The following is a 24,645-nucleotide window of genomic DNA, read 5'->3' as shown; positions in this document are numbered from 1 at the left end:
AAATGTTTTCATTGTATAACTAAATGTTCAATAGATAAATTAAATGTCAGATTAGGCACCACTGAGACAAGCTTAATGAATGGAAAGGTGGACCTGAGAAAGTCATCCAGAATGGAGCCCAGAGAGATAAAGGCACGGAGACTGAGACACGGATGCTAGAATGACAAGATCCTATAAAGTTCCAGAGATGGAAAAGAGAATGAAGGAGAACATTACTCAAAGAGATAATGGTTTAAAAATTCCCAAACTTAAAAAAATATATATTTATTTTGAGAGAGAGAATGAATGTGTGCACAAGTGGGTTAGGGGCTGAGAGAGAGATGAAGAGTAAGAGAATCCCAAGCAGGCTCTGCACTGTCAGCATGGAACCCACTGTGGGGGCTTGATCCCTTGACTGTGAGATGAGGACCTGAGCTGAAATCAAGAATTGGATGCTCAACCAACTGGGCCACCCAGGCGCCTCTAAAAACTCACAAACTTGTTGAAAGATGTGAAGCCTCCAATTTGGGAAGCAGAATGAGTCTAAGCAGTATAAATTTTTTAAAAAATCCGTGCTTACTGTATTAGCTAGATTATAATTCAGCTGCTGTAAGAAAGAACCCAAGGTCACAATGGCTTAAACCCGACAGATATTTATTTCCCTCTTGTGTAACATTCCAGACATGAGCCGTATAATTCTAGGGTGACGTCTGCTGTAGGTTTGAAGAGGAGGGTTCACCATGATGTCCATATTCCAAACCCGTCCCTTTTAGTGGTGACCCGAAGGTTCCATTCATTGCTTCTCCTCATATCCCATTGATCAAAACTCATTCACATGGTTGTACCCAGCAGCAGGGAAGATTGGAAAGTGTAGTCTTTATTCTGGAGAACTACGTGCTCTGTTGAAAGTTGGAGGCTGTTATTTGTATGAGAGAGAGAGGAGAACAGGTACTGGGGAACATGTAGCAGTCTGTAAGTCTGAAATTTAAGTCTATAATAATGGTAATAAGTAGAAATAGAGTATATAACTTATCAGTAGAGTAGGGAAATGTAATAAAGTCTATTAAATCCAGTCTGGGAAGAAAATGAAAAGAGTATTTAAAAAAAATGGAGTAAATAGCACAAAATGCAATGGTAGAAATAAATCCAAATGTATCAGTCATAAGGAGACATATATAAGAAATCTTTTGGGGCACCTGGGTGGCTCAGTCAGTTGAGTGTCCGACTTCAGCTCAGGTCATGATCTCACGGTCTGTGAGTTCAAGCCCCGCATCGGGCTCTGTGCTGTCAGTTCAGAGCCTGCAGCCTGCTCTCTCTGCCCCTCCCCTGCTCATGCTCTGTCTCTCTGTCAAAAATAAATAAACATTAAAAAAAATTTAAAAAAAAAGAAATCTTTTTATATACAAGAATTTAGCATTGCTATATGAAAAATTGGGAATATCCTAAATGTCTTTCAACAGGGAGGTGTTTAAGTATATTGAGTGTATTTGTACAATGGAATATGACATTGCTGTTAAAAATGAATCAAGTGAGGGACGCCTGGGTGGCTCAGTCGCTTGAGCATCTGACTCTTGATTTCAGTTTGGGTCATGATTCCAGGGTCTTGGGATCTTGGGATTGAGCCCTGCATCAGATTCCATGCTGAGTGTGGAGCCTCCTTAAGATTCTCTCTCTCTTGGGGTGCCTGGGTGGCTCAGTTGGTTGAGTGGCCGACTTCGGCTCAGGTCATGATCTCACGGTTTGTGAGTTCAAGTCTCGTGTCAGACCCTGTGCTGACAGCTCGGAGCCTGGTGTCTGCTTTGGATTCTGTCTCCCTCTCTCTCTGCCCCTCTCCTGCTCATGCTCTGTCTCTCTCTGTCTCTCAGGAATGAATAAATGTTAAAAAAAATTTGTTTCTAAGATTCTCCCTCTCTCTATCTCTGTCTCTCAAAAAAAAATTAAAATAATAAAAATGAGTCAAGTGAGCTACATATGTAAGATTAACCAATCTCAAAAACCAACACTGAACAGAAAAGATCAGGAGAATGTATATAGAATAATATGGTTTATATAAAGTTTTAAAACCTAAAGCTTGTTGTTTAGGGGTATATCAAATGAGGTAAAATCTAAATACAACCAAGTGTGGGGTAGATGCTAGAAGGGGAGGAGTGAAATCTGGGAAAAGCAGACGGGAGCTTTATGTACCACTCTGTAGGGGCCCGTTTCTTAAAGACATCAGAAGCATATATGACAAATTAAGATTTGATAAAGCTGAATGGTGGATACATATTTTAAAATGTTATTCTCTATGTGTTTCCTGAACTATTACATGATAAAAAATGTGTTAAAGTGCCTTCCTCCTCTATTCCCCAGGGTCCTTAAATATATCCAGATACACCTCTCTCCACAGCCCCTTGGGTCTGGGTAGGTTGAACTTTCATAAGATCATAAGATTGGCCCCATCTTCTCTTCCAGGCTGCCTTTGATTGTCATGCAGCCAGAATGCCCTCCCATAAAAGGTTGGGAGCTCAGAGTGTGACTTGGGTAAAGAAAGGGGAAGCATGCAGACACAGGGCAGAAGAGACTGAGGTATGGGGGGAAGAGAGAGAAAGAAATCTTGACTAGGGATCACAGGCTGGAAGAATTAAGTACAGAAGAGTACTGAGACATTAGCCTGACACCAGACCTTTTGGCAGGAAACCTTAAAGCCATAAACACCATGTTGCTCAATGCTGGGGCTGTGCCTGTCACCTACATTCATCTCCAAACCAACAGGACAGGTTCAACAGTTCACTTAGAGATTTTCCCCAGTACATCAAGGTAAGTTTCAGATCAGGAAGAGAAGACTCAGGCTTCTCAGGAGAGCTGGTGCTGGGGCCAAGCCCTGATCTCGGTCCTATCTCTGTCACTGCTCTTAGAGCTTACTAGTTAATCATCACCAGTACCCACCTACACAGGGTGAGCGAGGTCAGCTGGGTCCCTCTGACCAGCCCTCTCACTCACCCGCCCCCTCCACCTCTATGCGCAACTCACCCGCCCATGGGGCTTGCCCTGCCTGGATGACCACTGGCTGTGCAATTGCTCACTGCTGGTCGTGCAGGGCAAGCCAAACCTGGGTGCTTCCCAGGGGTCCAGGGGTCCCTTCCTGGGATCAGATACTGCCCACTGGCTGCTAAGGCTTGGAAACATGCCCTTCCTCTTTCCCCACCCCACAGCCTGCTCACACCTGCCTCCCTCTTGCAGAATTGCCATTCTGGACATGGAATGATCTGTGTTAAAAAGCAAAAAAAAATTTTAAAGAAAAGATGTCAAGACTACCACATAATCCCTCACCTGAGGGTGAGAGAGGAAATGGAGGGTGGGAAGAAGAAACAGTATCAGACCTTATTTCTGCTATTAACGCTTCACCAGGTCTGGTTTGCCATTGCCATGGACACCCAGACTGCCAGGGCCAGGCATTCTGGAGCCAGGTGAATTGTGGGTTCATTTCCTGTCCAGTATAGGAGTTGAGGGAATGGCTGATGTCTTGGAGTTCACATCATGCTCTGTTCCCTGGGAGCCATTCCCCCCGCTGCCTTGCTCTCTTCCTTGGTATGTTGAAGAAGTCATAAAGGCTGTTCAGATAAATTTAAAACTTTTGATACTGTTCTAGGAGGCTTTATAGATGGATATGAAAGCCTCTTAAATTTTTTTTTCATCCTTGCTTAAACTTGTGCTTCAGTTATTCCATCACAAACGTGGGAATGTAATAACTGTCCTCAGACAAGCTAGCCACAGTAGTAATTACTATGAAAAAACATGGCATCAGTATTAGAACTAACACAGGTTTTAAACTTTTAATTTACTCTGTCTACTTCCAAAAGGGATTTCAGTGGATTTATTGAAAAGAAGTAATGTAATGAAACATCTCTCATTTTTTAGCTTGAATATGTATTTTTTAATATTTATTTATTTATTTATTTTGAGAGAGGGCAAGTGTGATGGGGGAGGGGCCGAGAGAGAATCCCAAGCAGGCTCCCACTGTCAGCACAGAGCCCATCCCCAGGCTTGTCCCCCAGTGAGATCATGACCTGAGACAAAATGAAGAATCAGATGCTTAACAGACTGAGCCATGAGCCACTCTGGCGCCTCTTAGCTTGAATATTTTTAACTGAAGCAACTTTTCCCAAGACCCATTCCAGTGGGATCCTGTGCACTTCCTATTTTTTAGAATCCCCTACTACAACCAAGATTTTGAAATGCACTAACTGAGTTTTACATTTATATACCACAAATTTAGTTCAGGACCTTTTTTTGAACATACAAATGGTTCAGTTCAGTCCTCTGAAACAAAAGAACAATGACTGTTGCTCCTCCCCCCTCAGACCATGGATTATACAGAGGTGGCAACTCTGTGTAGGCATCAGCTTCCCAATGTATGGATAGAACACAGAGCCCAGAAAAACATAATCTTTAAATACCTCAGAATTTACAAAAAGCCCAGGTACTGTAAAAGGAGGGTACCTGTAGTGCTGTCAGGAAATTTGTTGAAGTCTGCATAAAGCCATCACAGCATTGGCCTTAGCTGACAGATCCAATTTGCTTTGGGAGCAGATACCTTCTAGAACTTTTATTCACTGTATATGAGCTCATATGCGTGTGTGTATCTGAGTAAAGAGAGAGAGAGGCTTTTTATTCTCCTAACCACCCATTTTTAATAGGGTCCACTGTAGTATTTTTTCTGGAGCCATATATTGATAGAGCTCTGTACTCCTCTGTAAAGCCATTTGAGAAGCCCTGTGCTGATGGGGACTTGGCCCCAGATGTATCCCTGAAGGATCAGCTTTGCTTTGCCGTCTGTGGCCAGTCTAGTGTTTTTTCAGAGTGTGGTCTGTACGCCACCTGCATGAGTATCAGCTGAGATTTCTGGGGCATGGACCCAGGAATGTGCTCAGAAAGAAAATCTCAGGCTACCCAACTAAAAATCTCTGTGGGCAAGGCCTAGGAATCTGCTTAGAGTAAGCTCCATGTGTGTCCTGACCCCCCTGAAAGTCTGAGATCTACAGCCATGAACTCTTGCCACAGCTTTGCCTCGACCTCATTCAGCTGTCCTTCTAGTGGACACCTTGAGCCCGATGTGCCCCAAAGGAGCAGTGGAACTGACAGAGAAGACTCATTGCCCTTTCTCTCTCTCTTTCTTTCTTTCTTTCTTTCTTTCTTTCTTTCTTTCTTTCTTTCTTTCTTTCTTTCTTTCTTTCTTTCTTTCTTTCTCTTCCTTCCTTCCTTCCTTCCTTCCTTCCTTCCTTCCTTCCTTCCTTCCTTCCTTCCTTCCTTCCTTCCTTCCTTCCTTCTTTTTTTAATGTTTATTTTTGAGAGAGAGGGACACACAGAGCTCAAGCAGGGGAGGGGCAGAGAAAGACGGAAACACAGAATTGGATGCAGGCTCCAGGCTCTGAGGTGTCAGCCCAGAGCCTGAGGCGGTGCTCAAACTCACAAACCCTGAGATCATGACCTGAGCTGAAATCAGATGCTTAACTGAGCCACCCAGGCGCCCCTCTCCTGCCTTTTCTATAGTCAGACACCAGGACAGCCCCATGGTCCTATATTTTATATTTTGGGGACTAAGCATATGATTTTCACTGAAGGAAAGATCTAATAAAAAAAGTACAGTTGAAAGCCATTGTGTTTGATTACAGATAACAATTAATAGCTAAAACTGGGGGTTGCTACTCACGTGCTTGCAGGCAACTTATGTGAGCCAGATGGGTTCTAGGGAGAATTCAAGGGAACATGCTAGAGCTGGAGGAAGAAGCCACTTATTGCTGTAAGAAAATGTAACCCTAGCATGTCAGAGCTGAGTTTTCAAGGGAAGCTGGAAGCCAGGGATTGTATTGTGCAATCTCAGTTTTCACCTGACATGAGATTTGTATGTGAGAGGTACAGTGGCCAACAGTACAACAGATTGTGGAGCCAACCCTCCTGAGTTTGAATCCTGGCTCTCCCTCTTAGCCATGGGACCTGTCAGCTGAGTTACCCAACCCTTGTGCATCAGTTTCCTTATCTATACAACAGTGATAATAGGTGTGCCTGCTCCTGCCTATTGTGAAGAAGATTAAATGAGTTGATACATGTAAAGTGCTTAAACCAGTGCCAGACACACAGCAAGTGGCTTTCTTTAGTTATATCCGTGTCAGCTAAATGCTCCTAACACTGTAGGCAAAACACCCTGTAGGCTAGTAGTTAGCAACCTCTGGTTTAAAGCCATTAAAGATGGATCATAAGTAGGAGAGCCATATAATTTATCATCTAACCCAAGATGCTTTGGAGACAGAAAAGAAGGCTCTGCTACTAATTATTCTGGGACAACAGGTGAACACCAGACTGTCCCAGGCAAACTGGTCTCCCTGATTCTAAGTGTCTTCTCTGTGTACAAAAAACCAACAAATAGCTAACTATAAACTGCTCAGTAAGTGCCAAGTTGTGCACGTGAGCTTTAAATGAGGCATCTTGTGTAATATTCCCAACAACCCTAGGAGGTGGAGAGTCATTACTCTTTTTTTTTCCTGGTGAGGAAACTGAGGCACAGAGCTGTTAAGGAACTTACCTAAAGACACACCATGGCAGAGCCAGTCAGGTTCAAGCCTTCGTGCTAGCCCCGTCCCAATCTCTCTAGTGGGTGCAAAGCAGCGGTAAGAAGGTTGAACCCCCTTTTCAAAGGGATAGCTGAGCACCAGCATGGCCCAGCTCTTGGCTCAGGCCACAGCTCAGGATTGTGTTGGGAGCTCATGCGAGTGCCTACTGGTCTCACTGCCATGGGGCTGCCATTTCACAGCACCATGAGTATAACAAGGAGCTGTGGACACGGGGATTAAGTACCAGGTTGCTGCCAAGTGCATTTCATCGGGTTGCTGCAGCCAGTATCAGAGCAGCTTATTTATGAGTCTCATGTGCCAGTCACAGCTGGTGAAAGTGGATCCGCCTAAAAAGCACTAAAAGTCAGCCGCCCAAACCTGACACCTACTTGGCTGGTGGATCACCCCAGGCCCACAGACTAAAAGGACAGCTGAGGACACGGTCCTGGGGAACCCTCTGATAGGAGAAATAGAACCTAAATAAGTGGTGGCCCCATATGCAAGCTTAAAGAACAGTCTGCCATTGTGAAAAGTATTGATGCTGGCATTAAATGAAGTTTGAATACTCTAAGAATGACGTTCCAGCATAGACACACCTGGAGTATTCCTGTGGCAGTGGAGAGAATATGCTTTCTTAAAAACAGGGAAACATAATGTTAAAAATATTCTTTTTGGGATGCCTGGGTGGCTCAGTTGGTTAAATGGCCAACTCTTGATTTCAGCTCAGGTCATGATCTCATGGGTTCATGAGTTCAAGCCCCACATCAGGCTCTGCACTGATAACACAGAGCTTGCTTCAGATCCTCTGTCTCCCTCTCTCTATGCCCTTCTCCCATTTGCACACATGCTCACTCTCTCGCTCTCTCTCTGTCTCTCTCAAAAATAAACAAATGTTAAAAATTTTAAAAAACATTCTTTTCAAACAAGGATGGCAGGTTGTTGGTAATTGTTGGAGCATAGTGATAGATACATGGATCGTTATACTATACTCTTTAAAAAGTTCCAGATGTTCAAAATGTTTTCAATGTTCAAACATTAGTTTTAGAAGAAAAAAAAATGCTCCAGCATAAAGATGAATACCAAATGCTTTGAGTTTTGAGTGTCCCAGCCAGGAAGGTAAGAACAGCTGAGAGTCTGTAGCAATATGGGGACCCTGTGGCAGCCAGCCCGAGAATGGGAGGAGACCCCAGGCTCTGCAAGGTGCCTTCCTTTCCATTTGCTTCAGCGATAGCATACTTTAAGGGGATGTCTAGTAGTAAAATCTTGAGGGGAAAAATGCTCACCTCGTTGTCAATAACAGAGTGATTTCTGGCTCTGACCAGTGTCATTGACCACTCTTGACCCAAATGGAAATGCCCAGCTGGGAGGTAGGACTCCAGTACAATTCTGTTCTTCACTCTACCTTGGTTTCTCCATCTATAAAATAGGAAGACAGGTTTTTCTCTTGAATGAAATTTGAAAATATCAGACAGTTGTTAGAGAAGGTTATGGATATGAGAGATCATTTCCTATGGAAATCCTATGTGTTCTGAGCTACAAAGCAGATGTTAGATCAGAATGGTCCAGCTGAAGATTAATCTAGGAAACTTGTCAAGAATCCAAAGCCTTCCCATTCAATATTTCATTGTATTTTTATTTTATTTTATTATATATTTTTTTTTTTCAGTTTGTTTATTTTGAAAAAGAGAGGGAGGGAGGGAGAAAGGGACAGAGAACGAGAATCCCTAGCAGGCTTTGCACTATCAGTGCAGAGCCTGATGCAGGACTCGAACTCACAAACCATGAAATCATGACCTGAGCCCAAACCAAGAGTTGGACACTTAACCAGCTGAGCCACCCAGGTGCCCCGTTTTTTATTTTATTTTATTAAGTAATCTGTATATCCAATGTGGACTCGAACTCATGACCCCAAGATCAAGAGTCCCATGCTCTACTTACTGAGCCAGTCAGGTGCCCTTCATTATATTCTTTAAAAAATTAAATGCTCCCAGCAACTATATTAGAGTTGCTTCTAAGGTGGGCCAAAACTTCAACTCTGGATAGCTTCAGCAAATGGAATTTATTTGGGGGATCCTGGGACAGCTCACAGAACTAAAAGAATTACCTAACAATCATGACTTAATGAAGTTTGTGCACAATCTCTTGTGCAGCCCCTGCCTCTTTTTTCTGGTTCCTCAATCCCAGATGTCAGATTCCTAGGGACAGAGAATCTGGCCTAGTCAGGTCTGGTGCCAAAGAGGGATGGGATATATAGTACTAACCTGGTCACTGGGGGCCACTGCTGTGTGTCATTGTACACTTCCCTGACCAAATAGAATTCTTGTTGCTCTGGGGGCAACCACCCCTATAACCATAATATCAGTTTATGCTATGCTGTTATCTTCTCTGTAATTGCAAAGAAACGTTTGAAGGTCAAGGGATTCTTGTAACACAGGCTCTAGGGACTATTTGATTTTGAATGTTTATTTATTTAGAGAGTGTGAGTGGGGGAAGGGCAGAGAGAGACAGAGATAGGATCCAAAGTGGGCTCTGCACTGACATCAGCAAGCCTGATGTGGGGTTCACACTCATGAACTGTGAGATCATGACCTGAGCTGAAGTTGGGCACTCAACTGACTGAGCCACCCAGGTGCCCCTGTTTGATTTTGCAAAGGCCACCTGACTCTGACTGATGCCTGCATCTGGCAAGAACCAGTCCACTCTTTCAGGCTTGAGTCAAGAGGCTTGATTTTTTTTTTTTTTTTTTTAAGAGAGAGAGAGAGTGCAAGTAGGGGAGAGGGGAAGAGGGAGAGGAAGAATCTTAAGCAGTCTCCATGCTCAGCATGGATCCCAACACAGGGCTCAATCCCGTGACCCTGGGATTATGACCTGAGCCAAAATCAAGAGTTAGACCCTCAACTAACTGAGTCACCCAGGCACCCCTTGTTCATGATTATTAAGCCCAGGAGAGGAAGGAAAGAAGAGATGTAGGCATCCTTGGCCTGAGCACATGAATGCCTATCAGAGGGGGTCCTGTCCATTGGAAGTCCAAGGGGCATTTTTGTCCCATGGGTTGTAAATCTTGAGTTGTACTTGGGATACTCAGATCCTTTCTGAAAGCATCTCTATCACCCCAATCTCAAGAAAAAGGAAAAAATGGATGAGGAAAGGCTGCCCTGTGAAAAGAGGTGCCCCAGGTTCTCAAACATGAACCACTGCCAGGGAACTTTCCTTTCACTGCCCAGCACCAACCGGGGGGGCTCCTTCTCTTCCATCCTTTAATCAAGAATGGAAGGCAGAATTTCTCTTGAGCAGACAAGAGATTGGGAAAGAGAGAAGGGATTAATTGCTCAGTTTGCTGGTAAATATCAAGCCAGGGTCAAGGCCAAAGAGAGAAGGTTGAGTAGCTGGAGAAAAGGCTAGATCTGCAGAGATGAGGTGGGCAAGGGCTGGCCGGGAGCTTGGAAGATGAGGTCTGTACAGCCTCCCGGAGGACAGGGCTGGTCTGTTAAGTCTCTAGTGTATGTTTAATGCATACATGTTGCCTGGGGGCAAGGCAGGGTGGAGAAGGAAGCAGGTGACTTTACTGGGCCACAGCACATGGCAGCAGGTGGCTCCTGATAGGGTGAGTTGGATGTGTGACGCTTCTGCAGAGCCTTTGTGTGATGGTGTACATGGTCCAGTGCACAGCGGAGCCCTGACCAGGGAAGGATGGGAGCTGAATTCCAGCCCATGCTCCACTTACCATGAGCTTGTGAAGCTGCAGAGATGATGTGGGCTTGTTAGCATCTCCTTAGCCTTCAGCTTACAGCTGGTCCCTGATGAGCCTACATACAGAGGTCCCTTTGCTTGGGCCAGTTGGCATAAGATTCCAGAACTGCTGAGGTCCTCGGACCTGAATGGCATGCCTCTCCTGGTAGTAAGATAGAATTTTTAAAAATGTGTCTTGAGTTTCTCTGTTTAAGACTAAAGAAGTTGGGGCGCCTGGGTGGCGCAGTCGGTTGAGCGTCCGACTTCAGCCAGGTCACGATCTCACGGTCCGTGAGTTCGAGCCCCGCGTCAGGCTCTGGGCTGATGTCTCGGAGCCTGGAGCCTGTTTCCAATTCTGTGTCTCCCTCTCTCTCTGCCCCTCCCCCGTTCATGCTCTGTCTCTCTCTGTCCCAAAAATAAATAAACGTTGAAAAAAAAAATTAAAAAAAAAAGAAGACTAAAGAAGTCAAATAAAGTGATACCTATAAATGCCATTTATATTCCAAGGTGTCCTTGATAAGGGATAAATATTTTTCCCCAGCCAGTGAGCTATCCTTGGCTGGAAAGGAACATTCTCTTACTGCTGACATGGTGGGGTCTCACGTGGGAGTACGTTCCATGCCAGGCATGTGGCAAGCCGGTACTGCCTGGGACCTGGCGCTGAGGAGACTGAGGGCTGAGGGCAGCACTGCTTCCTGAAGAACGATGGTGGGACACGGCTGCCCCACGTAGGTACCCCACACACAGGAGAAAGAACTAGGCTTTTACTCGTTCAGCAGAGAGGACAGCAACTCTAAGCTCTTTACCTGCCTCATAAATTCAGGATAAAGGAGCAGAGGGTTGCCATGAAAATCTTTGTCTTGATACCCTTGAGCCACTTAAATTGAAATGAGCAATTTAAGCTCAATTTAAGCCTGTGTGGAGTGTCCACACAATTTACTCACGTTGCCCTGATGCCATGGTTGGAGTAGAGACACCCACCTACATTAGTCCTTCCTCTCTGGTTGAGCAGATGCAGGAGCTGGAGCAGAGGCTGCTGGAGGCAGAGCAGAGAGCAGAGAATGCGGAGACCCAGGTAACCGGGGCAGGGGATTGGTGGGACTGTGCAGCAGAAATGGCCGTTGGCCTTTCCTGATCCTTTTCATGGACACACACAGACATACTCGTCACCCTGACAAGCTCCTTATGGGGACAAGGAAAACCAGCAGTCATGTGATAGTTCTCCTGAACAAATTAAGGTTCATGGAGCTCTCTTTGGGCATGAAGGAGTCTTTGGGTAAGGGTTAGTGCATGAGTGGGTGGCTGGATTAGTCCTCACAGGCCACGTTATGCTGAGGTAACAGGTCTGACATCTTAGCACCTTCTCACATTTATTTCTTAGTCATGGTATCTCCCCATTGTGGGTTAGCTGGGGATTCTGCCTCCCATAGGGACTTGGGGGTTGAGGCTGCTGGAGCTCTCTCCAGCTTCCACCTGGACCCTCTGAAACATGCAGCCTCCTTGGTTGCCATGGCAGGAAGAGAGCTCTTAAATACTTCAGCCTAAAAATGCTGAGTCACTCCATTCAGACCCACTGGCGGGAGTGAATTCCATGGCCATCTGACTATAAGAGGGCTGGGAAATATTGAAAGCACAGGGCCATTCAGTGAACAGCAAATATCTCTGCCACAGTGAGATTTAAGCAGTTTCTCTCTGGGCTGTTTGTCCTGCCCAGCTTGTCCCTGTTGGGGTCCCCAGAGTTAGATGGCCTGATACCCAGCCATTTCTTTGTTGTCAATTCCTTAGTTTGCCCAGATGAGGCTATTTTAATAAATGGTTATTGACTTAATTGGCCCCAACTGCTCTGGGTGAGGGCTCTGCCTGTGAACCATGGGCTGGGGTGTCAGGAAGTATCCCAGGGCATGTGAGCAGCTGTTTCACACACACATCCCAACCCTGTGTGATGATGGTACTTTTAAGGTGGGTGTGATGGAGGAGAAGGTGAAACTGTCCAATCTGAAGAATGTGGACTCAGCCGGCAGCCTGCACCGGAAGTACCAGGAATTGCTGAAAGCCATGCAGAGCAAAGATGAGCTTATCAGCCAGCTGGAGGCACAGCTGGAGAAGCAGGTAAGCGCTGACTGCAGAGCGGCACCAATGCCCTCTGCAGCATCCATTGCCATTGGCCACACCTTCATGAACAGACCCCCTCTGCTTGAGCCCTCCGTTGGTGGGGAGCTCACTCCCTCCTGAGACTGTTCTTTTGCATGGAGATTTAACTATTAGAAGGTACATTGGGAGCCAGGCAGGGGATGGATATAGTGGGGAAAGAACCTTGGAGGCAAATTGATCTGGGTTTGGATCCCCTCGCTAGCACCTGCTGCTCTCTGTGGGCAAATAAGTCATTGATTCACATTTTACACATCTGTAAGGTGGGGGTTATAATACGCCATAGGGCTGTCCAGAGAGTGAACTCAGGTATCAGACATGAAGTTGGTGTTTGGTAAGGAGAGCCTGTCTTTCTCCACCCTGGCCTTGACATGACACCTGTGGTTATCAGAGCAGCTCACAGCTGGGCAGTCAGCATTGGTCACCTGGTTGGCCAAAGTTTCTCACTGAACTTGAGCAGGCAGAGGCCAAAGTTGCTGCCTCCTCTGAGGCAGGCAAGGCCTCTTGTCCTGAGCACATGGGTGCCCAGGAGAGGCCACTGCCCAGCATTCCAGCTACAGTTAGCCCCTTTGCTCCAGAAAGGGTATCTGAGAAACATCAGTCCGCCAATTCCCTGTATCTAGCCTCCTCCCCTTTACAGTTCAGTTAACTTCATCCGATGCTGTGCCTTCCTTCTGTCCTTGGCCTTACCTACTGGTTATCCCCTGGTGCCAGAGTGCCATTATTTCCAACAAACACCCTTACAGTGTGACCAGATGACTTTTAATTTTCCACATGAGGGGCGCCTGGGTGGCGCAGTCGGTTAAGCGTCCGACTTCAGCCAGGTCACGATCTCGCGGTCCGTGAGTTCGAGCCCCGCGTCGGGCTCTGGGCTGATGGCTCAGAGCCTGGAGCCTGTTTCCGATTCTGTGTCTCCCTCTCTCTCTGCCCCTCCCCCATTCATGCTCTGTCTCTCTCTGTCCCAAAAATAAATAAACGTTGAAAAAAAAAAAAAATTTTCTACATGAGTATTCTTCCATGAAGGTCCCAGCTAGTCCCAGAAGTATTTTCCCACCATCCCAGGCAAATTTGTAATCATTCATCAGCATTCACTGAACATACCCATTGTGCGATGTGCCTTTGTATGTTCTGGGGCACCCTAGCATGTGTTCCTGAAAAATCATGGAAAAATAGAATGTGGACACATGCAATCTTTAGCCAGTCATTCATTGACTTTAAAGATACCTTACCTCCTTTTTTGAGTGGTTCACAGAAGTGGCAGCATCTGGGGATTAGTGGGCAAAATGATTCCTGCTGAAGCTTAGATCAGAAAAAAATCATTTTACAATAATAAAAGGTCAGAATAGAAAGAATGCTGTTCTACAAGTCCGTAGACCTGGGTTTAGTTCTGGCTGTGCTGCCCAAACTGACAGAGGCAAGTCACTTCACCCTCTGGGCCTCAGTTGCTGCAGCCCTATAAAGAGGGTATCAAACTAGGTCAGGGGTTGGCAGACTAGTCCTTTAAAGGGCCAGATAGTAAGTACTCTCTGGTCTCTGTTGCAACTCTTCAGCTCTACTGTTGTATCACGAAAGTAGACAATTCAAAGTAGACAATTCGTAAATGAATAGGCACAGCTGTGTTCCAGTACAGTATTTATAAAAATAGGCAGGGCAGGGGGCGTGGACCAGGTGGAGGCCTGGACTGTGGCCAGTTTGCAAACCTCTTAAACTGGATAACCTTAAGGTCCTTCCAATGTTCATTGTGAATGTTTCTTGTGTATCAAAGGACAGCATTCCATTTTCATTTTCATTTTTTATGCAAGCCCTAACACTTAGGTTATTAGCCAGTTCAGAGTTTTTTTGTTTTTGTTGCTTAAATAATAATGCAACTAATGATTCCTAAGCTGTGGGTTTGTTAAGTCAGCAGTGTATACATTTAAAACTTAACAGGGGTGCCTGGGTGGTTCAGTCAGTTAAACGTCTGATTTCAGCTTAGGTCATGATGTCGTAGTTCGTGAGTTCGAGCCCTCCATCGAGCTCTGTGCTGACAGCTTGGAGCCTGGAGCCTGCTTTGGATTCTGTGTCCCCCTTTCTCTCTGCTCCTCCTCTACTCATGCTCTGTCTCTCTCTCTCTCTCTCAAAAATAAATAAACATTAAAAAAAATTTTAACTTGACAGATACTATCAAATTGCTGCCCCAGAAGACCTTGCCAATTTGTATAAGAGGGATTGTTTTCCAACATCCTTGACAATATAGGATATTTCAGACTTTTAAATTGTGTTAGTCTGATAGAGGAAAATGTCTTTTATGTGCATTTTTAAAATTATGATTGAGGTTGAACAGCCTTTCATGGTTTTCTTTCCCTTTATTTCTCTTTCTGTTGACTTCCTGTTAATATTCTTTTTGCGTGTATTTATTTGTTTGTTCATTTCAAGTTAGCCCTCTGTATGTAAGTCATTTGTGTTGTAAATCATCCCTCAATTGGTCTTTTGATTTTGTTTAAGGAAACTTTTTTTTTTGTCATGTAGTAATTTACAGTGATAGTATAGACTTTATTAGTCTTTTTCTTCATGTTTTTTGGGGTATGTATCATGCCTAGGAAGCCTTTTCACACTTTAAGAATATTTTTAGGGGGGCCTGGGTGGCTCAGTCAGTTAAGCATCCAACTTTGGCTCAGGTCATGATCTCGCAGTTCGTGAGTTCGAGCCCTGCATCAGGCTCCGCGCTGACAGTGCGGAGCCTGCTTGGGATTCTCTCTCCCTCTCTCTCTGCCCCTTATCCACTTGCACTCTCGCCCTCTCTCTTTCTCTCTCAAAATGAATAAGCTTTAAAAAAAAAAAAAAGGGGCGCCTGGGTGGCTCAGTCAGTTGAGCGTCCGACTTCAGCTCAGGTCACAATCTCGAGGTCTGTGAGTTCAAGCCCCGCATCAGGCTCTGGGCTGATGGCTCAGAGCCTGGAGCCTGCTTCCGATTCTGTGTCTCCCTCTCTCTCTCTGCCCCTCCCCCGTTCATGCTCTGTCTCAAAAATAAATAAATGTTAAAAAAAAAGAGTATTTTTAAAATTCATAAATGGATTTATTGTTTTTCCATCAGATCACCCCCCTCTAATTGCTTGATATTCCTTCTTGGGGCTTCCCACCTCCAGTTGTTCACTAAACCGGTGGCTGCTATGACTAATGAAAGGCCCTCTGTTTCTTGCAGAAGCAAATGAGAGCTGAAGAAGCAAAAGTTGTCCAAGAAAAAGCTGCAAAGATCAAAGAATGGGTGACCCTGAAGTTAGCAGAGGTTAGTTGAAAACTCATCTCGGGAAGCCTGGAAAGCACATGCAATGCGAGTGGGGTCCCTCCATCCCAGCATTTTTCTGCCTCCTGTTTGTGGGGCCTTGACTGACCTCCGTTGTGTTAACCATGTGTCCTCCATTTAGCTTAAACCCTGAGACTTGGCATTTTCACCTTTCCCTTCCTCCTGTGGTGCTTGGGCTTCCCTAGAGCTCGTGATTAGCTTTGTGTTTGGGGAGGAGTGAGTCTCACTTCTGAGGTGTCATGCCATTTTCTTCCTGAAAGCACACACACCCTTACGTCTACCCTCCCCACTTCCTCCTCTGTCCTTTCCATTCTTTTCAAGTGGTTTTTGTGGTGGTGGTAAAATATACATAAAATTTACCATTTTCACCATTTTTAGTATGCAATTTAGTGGCATTAAGTACATTCACAATGCTGTGTAACCATTACTACTGTCTATTTCCAAAACTCTCATTACCCCTAAACAGCACCTGTGTATCCATTAGACCCTAGGTCCTCTATTCTCTCATCCCCCAGTCCCTGACCACCCCAGTGCCTTTTTTTTAAATTTTTTTTAATGTTTGTTTATTTTTGAGAGAGAGAGAGATAGAGCATGAGCAGGGGAAGGGCAGAGAGACAGAGAGAGAGAGAGAATCTGAAGCAGGGTCCAGGCTCTGAGCTGTCAGCACAGAGCCTGACACAGGGCTCAAACTCATGAACTGTGAGATCATGACCTGAGCTGAAGTCAGATGCCCAACCAACTGAACCATCCAGGTGCCCCCTGATAGTCCCAGTCCTGCTTTTTCCACCTCTAGCCGTTCATTTCTGTAGTTCATCACTTGCTGCAGCTTAATTTAGGAAAACTTGGGGCTGGAAGCTACAGTGATACTCGCAACAGAAAACAAAAAGCAAAACAAAAGGGAAGGGATTTGAAGTTTGGAAGAGGACAAACATCAACTTTTCTTCCTCTGTCCTGACACAAGTGATTCATACGTGCAGGAGGTATTGGCTCTTTTTGCCTCCCGTGTCCTGCTGTGGATGCACATCTCAGGTCACCTGCTAGACGACAAGTGCTTGGGAACAGAACTGATACCTGGTTTGCCTCCATATTTGCTAAAAGGTGCTCCAAAAAGTGGGTTGGGTTTTATTCAGAAGAACATGTAGCAGCCATGAGATGGGTCTCATAGATAATAAGTTTAGTAAAAGAAACCAGACCCAGGGGTGCCGGGTGGCTCAGTCGGTTAAGTGTCCAACTTTGGCTCAGGTCATTATCTCACGGTTTGTGAATTCGAGCCCTGTGTCGGGCTCCGTGCTGACTGCTCGGAGCCTGGAACCTGCGTCAGATTCTGTGTCTCCCTCTCTCTCTGGCCCTCCCCCGCTCACACTCTGTCTCTCTCTCTCTCTTTCAAAAATAAAATAAATATTAAAAAAAATAAAAAAATAAAAAAAAGCCAGACCCAGAAGCACATACTGTGTAATTCCTTTTAGACAAAAATGGGCACCACTAAGCCAATGTGTGGAGGGTGCATACTTCGATGATGAAACCCGGAAAGCAAGGAAGTGAGTCTCATATACCTAGAAGAGCGGTTGCCTTTGTAGGAAGGGAGAAACACATGGCCAGGAAGGGGTAATTTGTTGTTGACAGTGCTGGCAGATTCCTGTTTCTTGACCTGTGTGGTGATCACATGAGTAGTCACTTCACAGTCATTTGTTAAGCTGTTCATTGATGTGATATGTAGTTTTCTGTGTATTACATTTCACATTTTTTTTTTTTTAAAGAGGTTAAAATATCTAGAAAAGGTGCAGGGGCTGCCAAATAGACTTCTGTCTCAACCCAAACTGGTTAGCACAGAGGAAGGGGGTAGGTCAGGGCTCCCTGGGAGGGTCAGCCCTGGATTACTGGGGCACCAAGTGTTCTTTTTTCAAAGATTTGATCTTAAAAAAGGATTTTTAATCTTATTTTGAATTCTATGCCTGAACCTGTAGGTTGAGTATTCTAAATCTTTATTTTTCTTTTTGGGCAGCTTGAGTTGGAGAATCAGCACCTGAGGAGTAGTAATCAGCAGTTGGTAGAGCAGGTGGGAGCTCTTCAAGATGCTCTAGAAGGTCAGTAGGCCGGGCTTTGTGTGTGTATGTACGTGCGTGCATGCGCGCACATGTGTGTGTTAGGGCGTGGGCCGAACCCGAGGGAGCTCTCAATATGCCTGTTTTTCACCCCAACCACAGCTCTTCAGATGGCACCTTCGGGAAAGTTGTTGGTGGCCCCCCAGGAAACCCCAGAGCAGGATTCTGGCTCTTCGGGGCCAGGGACCCAGCCGACAGGGCAGGACCGTGGTCCTCAGGCCCAGGGTGCCCTGAAGGCAGCTATGCCTGCACCTTCTACAGGTGCTCTGCAGAGCAAGGACTGTGTTCCTAAAGCAGGAATTTCCTTGGAGGATTCGAGTTCCATCATGGTCCATCCTGGAGAAATATCAGAGGCCAAGACCTTTCCACCTCGTCTGGGAAGAGAGGGCTCTCCCCGCCGGCTGTGTGTGAAGTCTCGCACCCACAGACATGGTTCAGCTTCCTGGGGTGAGGGCCTGGTCATTGCTCAGGGTGGGACACTCCCTGGGACAAAGAACTCTGCCAGGGAAGGTGGTCCGGGCTGCAGCCTGACTCTCCCGAAGGTGCGGGCCCCCAGCAACCCCCGGGACAGCATCCAGCTGGCCAAGCGGCACCACAGCCAGCCCCAGGTGGGCCCTGGGCCCTTCAACCACGTGGTGAGCATTGAGGTTGGGACCCTCTCAGCCCTCCACCCCTCCAGCCTTCCTGAGGTGGAGGCCCGAGCTGAGCTCCGGGAGGAACCAGAAAACATGGAGATGGAGGAGCAACCCCCAGCCGGGAAGAAGGAGGAAAGAAAGAGCCCGAAGGCCCCCAGAGCTGAGCCGGAGGAAGTGGATTTGGGCAACAAACCTCCCACACCCCCTCTGCACCGGTTTCCATCCTGGGTAAGAGGCACAACCTGGGAGCTGGGCAGAGCGGCAGAGCTGCTCATGAAGCACAGCCTCATGCCTTCACGCCAAGTGTGAGATGAGGCTCTCATCCTCACGGCCAACCGGCAGGGGGTGGGGCCAGGAGTGACTGGGTGGTGGCTGGCTGTCATTTAGGAGCCTGTGCCACGCACCAAACCGGGCGCTTTGTGCACATTTTCTCATTTAATCTCCGCGACCCTTTGAGGTGGTACAGTGCCGTGGTGAAGAGCACAGGTGCCGGAATCAAACCACTAGGGTTGAAGTGCTAACCGCGTCACCTGAGCTAGTTACTAAACCTGTGCACCTCGGTTTCCCTATCTGTAACGGGGGGATAATAGTACTTCCCTTACCAGGCTGTGGTGAGGGTTGAATGTGCTAGCAGGTGCCTGCGGTGGTGGTTCACAGTAAGTGTTGGCCATGATTGTTATTTCCGAGCCTTAGCTTCCTTACTTGTAACACTGGATAAGAGAAGGTGATGTCTGGGGGCATTGCCTCAGAATCGATGATCTGGCGTGGGGAACACCGAGGAGACAAGACCAGCTGTGCATTAATCTTTACAGAGCTGGGTGATGGCTACATGAGGTCATTCTTTATTCTCTTCATTCCACTTTTGTGTCTGTTTGGCATTTTCCACGATAAACAGTTAAAATAAAAATGGGGGGCGGTGGGTGGACATGAATGAGCTTGTATAGGGAGTGTGGAGGATGAGTTGAGATACTGGGTGTCGAGTGTGTAGCTCAGGGCCCAGCACGTGTGCAGGACCCTGTGTGAGGAGTCGGGTGCTGTTCCTCTTACAGATGGGAAACTGCTGTCCCCACAGACTTAGTTACTTGCCCAAGGTCATGTAGCAGTCAGTGAGGAGCCAGGCTTTAAATGTGGGCCCCGCTGCCTCCAGAGCCCAGCTCTCACCTTCCAGCTGTACTGCCTCTTAGGGGACATCACAGTGCAGATGTCAGCTTCTTACTCATGCTTGGACCCCTGGATGCGTGTGAGGCAGGTGGTAGGAGACGTCTGAGTGTCAGGCTCCTGGCAGCACAGGGAGCAGGGTACGGGGGTAGCGGTTGGGTACTTCAGGGCGATACCACCTTACACCACTGTTTGGAGAACTGCCTTTTCAGCAGCATCTTCCGGGGTCTCCTTTTGAAATGCTGGTGGTCCGGGGAGCCTCAGCACCCCAGGCATATGGGTCACATCCTTAGCAGTGCTTGCTGGCCAGCACTGATCACTGCAAGGGGGCCTGATAGCTGCAGACACAGCCATGCCTGGGAGTGGGGCCTCTGGGGAGGGCTAGGACAGTCTTCAGGCCATATGCTGCTGACCTGTCCCTGAAGCTCCAGGATCATGGGAACATCACACAAGGCACCTCCCCAAGAGGAAGGGTGAGGTAGAGGGGAGAAGAAGGAGTGGGCAGAGAAGGAGCAAAGGGGTGGGCAGGGTAACAGTGGAGAGGATGTTGGAAAGGAGGGCAGGGCCAGGCCAGGCTGGACCACCGCAGACCATCCCTCCTCTTTTTCATTATTGTCTGGTAACTACAAATGCGCTAGAATCCAAAAGCAGAGGCAGGCAGTGAGGGAGCATTCGGGCAAGGGATGTGACAAGAGGGCTTAGCAGGTGTTACCAGAAAAACATGCTGCTCACTTTTGCCATTTTTGCCAAAATATAGCCGTCCACCGTGATGGCTCAGAGCAGTTCTTGTGTTCTGCCTGTACAGGTTAAGAGGGTGTTGGGGGGAGGAGGAGAGTGACACAAGAGGAAAAGGGAGTGAATATAAGATGCTCTGGACAACATTTTCCCCGTGTGAACATCAGGGAAGCTCTGGGGATGAAGGTTTGAAGGGGTATCAGGTGTTCCCACAGGCCCTCCCTGCTCTCAGCTGGGTCCTGGGGACCCAGCAGTTGGCCATACCAGCCTACAGAGGAGCTGTCTCCTGTTCACAGCCCTCATTGTAACTTGCTCCCAAGAAACACAAGATAGGTGCCTACCCTCTCTTCTCAGGTGGGACCACCTGGGCAGTGACCATCTGAGAGGAAATCAAGACTAGAAATTGGAAATCGAGAGGTCATTTCTCAGGGGAAGGAGGCAAATGTACTGATTCACCAATTCAAGCATGCAGAGCCATTTTTCTGTTGATTCTCAAAACAACCTTGTGAGTTAGGCAGTCAGTCGATAACTTTTGTGAAACACTCCCAAGTCTGTTTTACCCAAATCCCTCAAGCTTTGCTTACATTCTGTCTGTGAAGTTAAAGGAATTCCATGACCAGGACTGGCAGGACCAGTCTCTTCCTGGGATCCCCTTTCTCACCACCCTGTCTCTTACCTTCCCATCCCTCTGCTCAGCTCAGGGGAGGTCCCACCCAGCCCTCTCTCCCCCACGTGCCCCAGAGCTGCTGCTCCTCTCTGGGGGACATCCCACTAGCACCTCATGGCCCTTCCAGCCCCAGTCCCGCTGCCTCCCTGAGCCAGCCAGGCCCACCTTCCCTAGTCCTTGTGGCTTTTCTGTCACCTGAGAAGGTCTTTGTTTCTCTTTGCCTTGAGTGGAGAAAAGAGATCTGGAAAAGCACAGGCAGAGCCTCTGGGTTGTTTGATCAAAACCGTTAGGAAAGCTCCTTAGGCCTGTGGGCCTCTTTCAGACCCAGGAACGCCAAGGGGTAAAGGAGAACTTGAGGGTGAGGGTTCTCATCGATGTGTCTTCTACAGCGGGATTCAGGGTCCAGGTGAGCTTAGACAAGCTTTGCAGGTTGGGCCTAACCATGAACGTAACGTTGTTAGTGTTGGAAAAAATTGTGTCCTAGCTGCCAAACAACTGGCTTACAAAAGGGCATGCCTTTGCATGGGGCTCTGACTTCCTCATTATCAACACTCCAGCTTCCAGGGGTGAGAGCCAGAGACCCAAGACCTCTAAAATGGGTAAGATGCAGAGAAACAGGTCACTGACCCTCTCCTCTTGAACTTCTTGTGTGGAGACAAGAGAAGAACTGAGTATCTGTTGGACGCTGATTATATTCCAGGTGTTAGATGTTTCCATTAATGATTTTATTTGATTTTTGTAACAGCCTGACAGGTGAGTATTATCTCCACTTCAGAGCTGAGGAAAAGGAAGCTCAAATATAACTTGCCTAGGATTACCCCAGCTGTAATTGGCCAAACGTGGATGTGGACCTAGGTCCACAGCCATCCTTTTACCTCCACACCCAGGAGGTGCTGGGCTGGGCACAGAGCTGGACTCTGACCCTCTGGGGTCTTCCATTCCAGGAGAGCCGGATCTATGCAGTGGCTATGGCTGGCATGCGGCTCTCAGACGCATCTCCTAGAACTATTGCCACCTGTTGCGGTGAGTCCCAAGTGAGCCCCAAATGGTAGACAGGGTGGGCGTGCAGGGAGAAGACTCTGAGGGCCACCTGGTGCTCCATCCAGGCACCCTGTTCCCTCCCCCAACAGGTGAGGTTCAGTGAAATCACAGCCAGGGCTAAGGGAAAAGGAAGCTGTGCAGACAGGAGTTGCTCATTACATGCCGAGTGGGTGTGGCCTTGAACACCAATTACAGAGCTGGAGGAGACGTTAGAGGCGGGATCCTCCAGCCCAGCCTCCCACCTGCACTGGCTTCCCCTCTGTAGCACCCAGGACTGGGAGGGGGCGGGACATCTCCCCTGTGCCTTGATTTAGATGAGCCCCCTGAAGGAACCGCATCCCCGCCCTCTGGCTCCTGAGTCACTAGCCAGCCACTGAATCCCCACAGTGATGTGAGGGCTCCGTAGTCTCATGGTTGGTAACTCACCTTCACATGAGTGGGACTGAAGAAATTCTCAGCCCCATGCTGAGGATTGCCACCCTACCTGTCACCTGGAGTGCTCTTTCAAAGAACTCTCTCCATGGATCTCCTCCTCAGTCTGCCCAGGTCTCTGCTACCGCAGGCTCCTGAGTGAGTTATGGCATCTGAGTTAAACTCATCCTTCTTTTCCACCCCCTCCAGCTTCAAGCCCTCCTGCCCTTGCGTCCCCTGGGCCTTTCTCTGGCCTTGTCTACAAGAATGTCACCGTGCCTGTCTACACAGCCCTGAAGGGGGTAAGAAGCTGCTATCCGAGGAGGGGGTGTGCCATCTGGGAGGCCCCATTCATTCAGTGGGGCTCTAGGGTCAGGCTTCTGCACACACGTGACTCTGGGCAGGGAGCTCAGCACCCATATATGTGTAATTTTATTATTTATTAGATCTTAATTATAAAACTTGTATGTTTACAAAAACTTGAATCCATATGATCATGGGCAAAGTGGAAGGTTAAAGTGAGGCCTATGCCTGCTCCACCTCTCCTACCCATCTTTTCACACGTCTGTCCCGGGAGGATTTCTTCCAGAACTTCTCGTATGTGTTCAAACATATATTCCTATGTGTACACTCATAACATCTCTATATATTTTTCTTTGAGTATAGTTGGCACACAATATTACATTAATTTCATATCTATGTATTTTTTTTAACAAAAATCAAGTTTAACTGCAACATAATGTTTTCATACACATTTTTGTCTCCTTTTGTTATTGGTTTTTGAGATCAAGATAGTAATACTTTGTAAAACTTTTTATAGAAGAATCAGAAAGCTGAGGCACCTGGGTGGCTCAGTTGGTTAAGCTTTCCACTTCGGCTCAGGTCATGATCTCATGGTTTGTGGGTTCAAGCCCCACATCGGGCTCTGTGCTGATAGCCTGGAGTCTGCTTCAGATTCTGTGTCTCCCTCTCTTTCTTCCCTCCCCCACTTGTGCTCTGTCTCTCTCAAAAATGAACATTAAAAAAAAAGAAAGCCAAAAGTGAAATCTTCTTTCACATTGCTTCTCCCTAATTCTTCACTCCAGAGGCAGCTATCATTAATGTTTATTCTGTGAGGCCTTCTGATGCATCTGCAAATATCTTCTGTGTCTGTGTCTCTGTCACACGCATGCTTGCACGCAGCGGGGATCATATTACACACGTCCTACCCTTTGCTTGTTCACACTCCCATCTTCCTGCTATACCTCCATGCACAGCTCTGCTTCCTCTTTTAGGGCTATCTGGTACCCCTTGGTATAGATGCCCCATAGCCACCTTAACCTGTCCTCCACTGATTGACAGTTTAGGTCTTCTGTTTTTCTCTAAAATCAGTGTTGCAATGAACATCAATGTGCAGATATATCTCCGTGCACTTACATATAATGTATACGTACTTCCATAGGACAGAATTTTAGAGGTGAAATTTATGGGCAAATGATATGCATATTTTAAATTTTGGCAGGTTGTACCAAATTACCTTCTGAGAGGTTCTATCACACTACGGAATATCTTTTCCCCCACACTTTCACCAACATTGAAATGGTCTTTTTAAATGTTTGCCCACTGAGATGGCCTCTTACTTCCTTATCCCCACACGTTTTTAAATCTCCTGTCTCACACTTGGCCCATGGAGTGGCATTCTGGACCCCTAGTGGTGGGAGCAAGGGTCACACTGCCAGGTGTTCAGCCTAGATGGGGCAGCTCCTTTGGGGACGCCAGAGGCTGGTGTGGGGGGGCCGAAGGCCCAGGGGAAGCATGGAGGTGAGGAGAGTAAGGTCGGAGCTGTGCTGGCCACACCCTGGGCACATGGAGCCGGAGTACAAGTGCCCATGGGAAGGGGCTTGTTTTGCAAGGGGAGCTGCAGTGGGGGAGGGGCCTGTCTTGCAGAGAGCCACGCAGATCAGCACTGTACCCTTTGTGGACGAGTCCTCTGGGTCTGACGATGACTGCAGCTCTCAGGCGAGTTTCCGAACTTCGGTCCCCTGCTCTGAGTCCAGGAAGACCAGTGGACTGGGCAGCCCTCGGGCCATCAAGAGAGGTACAGAGGGGGGAGCAGAAAGGTGCGGGGTATAGCAAGCAGACCCTGACCTCCTCCCCTGGGTGGGTGTATCTGGGAGTCCCTGCTTGAC

General features: G+C 47.2%; 1 protein-coding gene and 1 long non-coding RNA gene across 7 annotated transcripts in view; one reads left to right on the top strand and one right to left on the bottom strand.

Annotated features, from left to right (window-relative positions):
• The window catches only part of PLEKHH1 (pleckstrin homology, MyTH4 and FERM domain containing H1), a 53,800-nt gene that overhangs the window by 11,473 nt on the left and 17,682 nt on the right, over positions 1–24,645 (top strand). For 3 of the 6 annotated variants that reach the window (XM_086709464.1, XM_086709463.1, XM_086709465.1), the window contains exons 3-10: positions 11,311–11,373; positions 12,258–12,407; positions 15,627–15,710; positions 17,731–17,812; positions 17,933–18,693; positions 21,970–22,048; positions 22,688–22,779; positions 24,404–24,554. In XM_086709464.1, coding sequence (XP_086565590.1) covers positions 11,311–11,373; positions 12,258–12,407; positions 15,627–15,710; positions 17,731–17,812; positions 17,933–18,693; positions 21,970–22,048; positions 22,688–22,779; positions 24,404–24,554 — 1,462 coding nt within the window. The remainder of the gene's footprint in view (positions 1–11,310; positions 11,374–12,257; positions 12,408–15,626; positions 15,711–17,730; positions 17,813–17,932; positions 18,694–21,969; positions 22,049–22,687; positions 22,780–24,403; positions 24,555–24,645) is intronic. The other 3 variants (XM_086709468.1, XM_086709466.1, XM_086709467.1) reach the window with 3 other exon arrangements.
• Positions 617–3,557, bottom strand: LOC147579883 (uncharacterized). Its single transcript, XR_015252262.1, has 2 exons — positions 3,342–3,557; positions 617–878 (listed from the first exon to the last, which is right to left on the bottom strand). It is a non-coding gene; the product is annotated as an uncharacterized LOC147579883 (long non-coding RNA).

Source organism: Puma concolor, chromosome B3, assembly GCF_028749965.1.
Source record: "Puma concolor isolate L17-30 chromosome B3, mPumCon1.1.hap2, whole genome shotgun sequence".
Lineage (NCBI taxonomy): Eukaryota > Metazoa > Chordata > Mammalia > Carnivora > Felidae > Puma > Puma concolor.
This window is presented reverse-complemented; position numbering and strand designations above follow the sequence as displayed.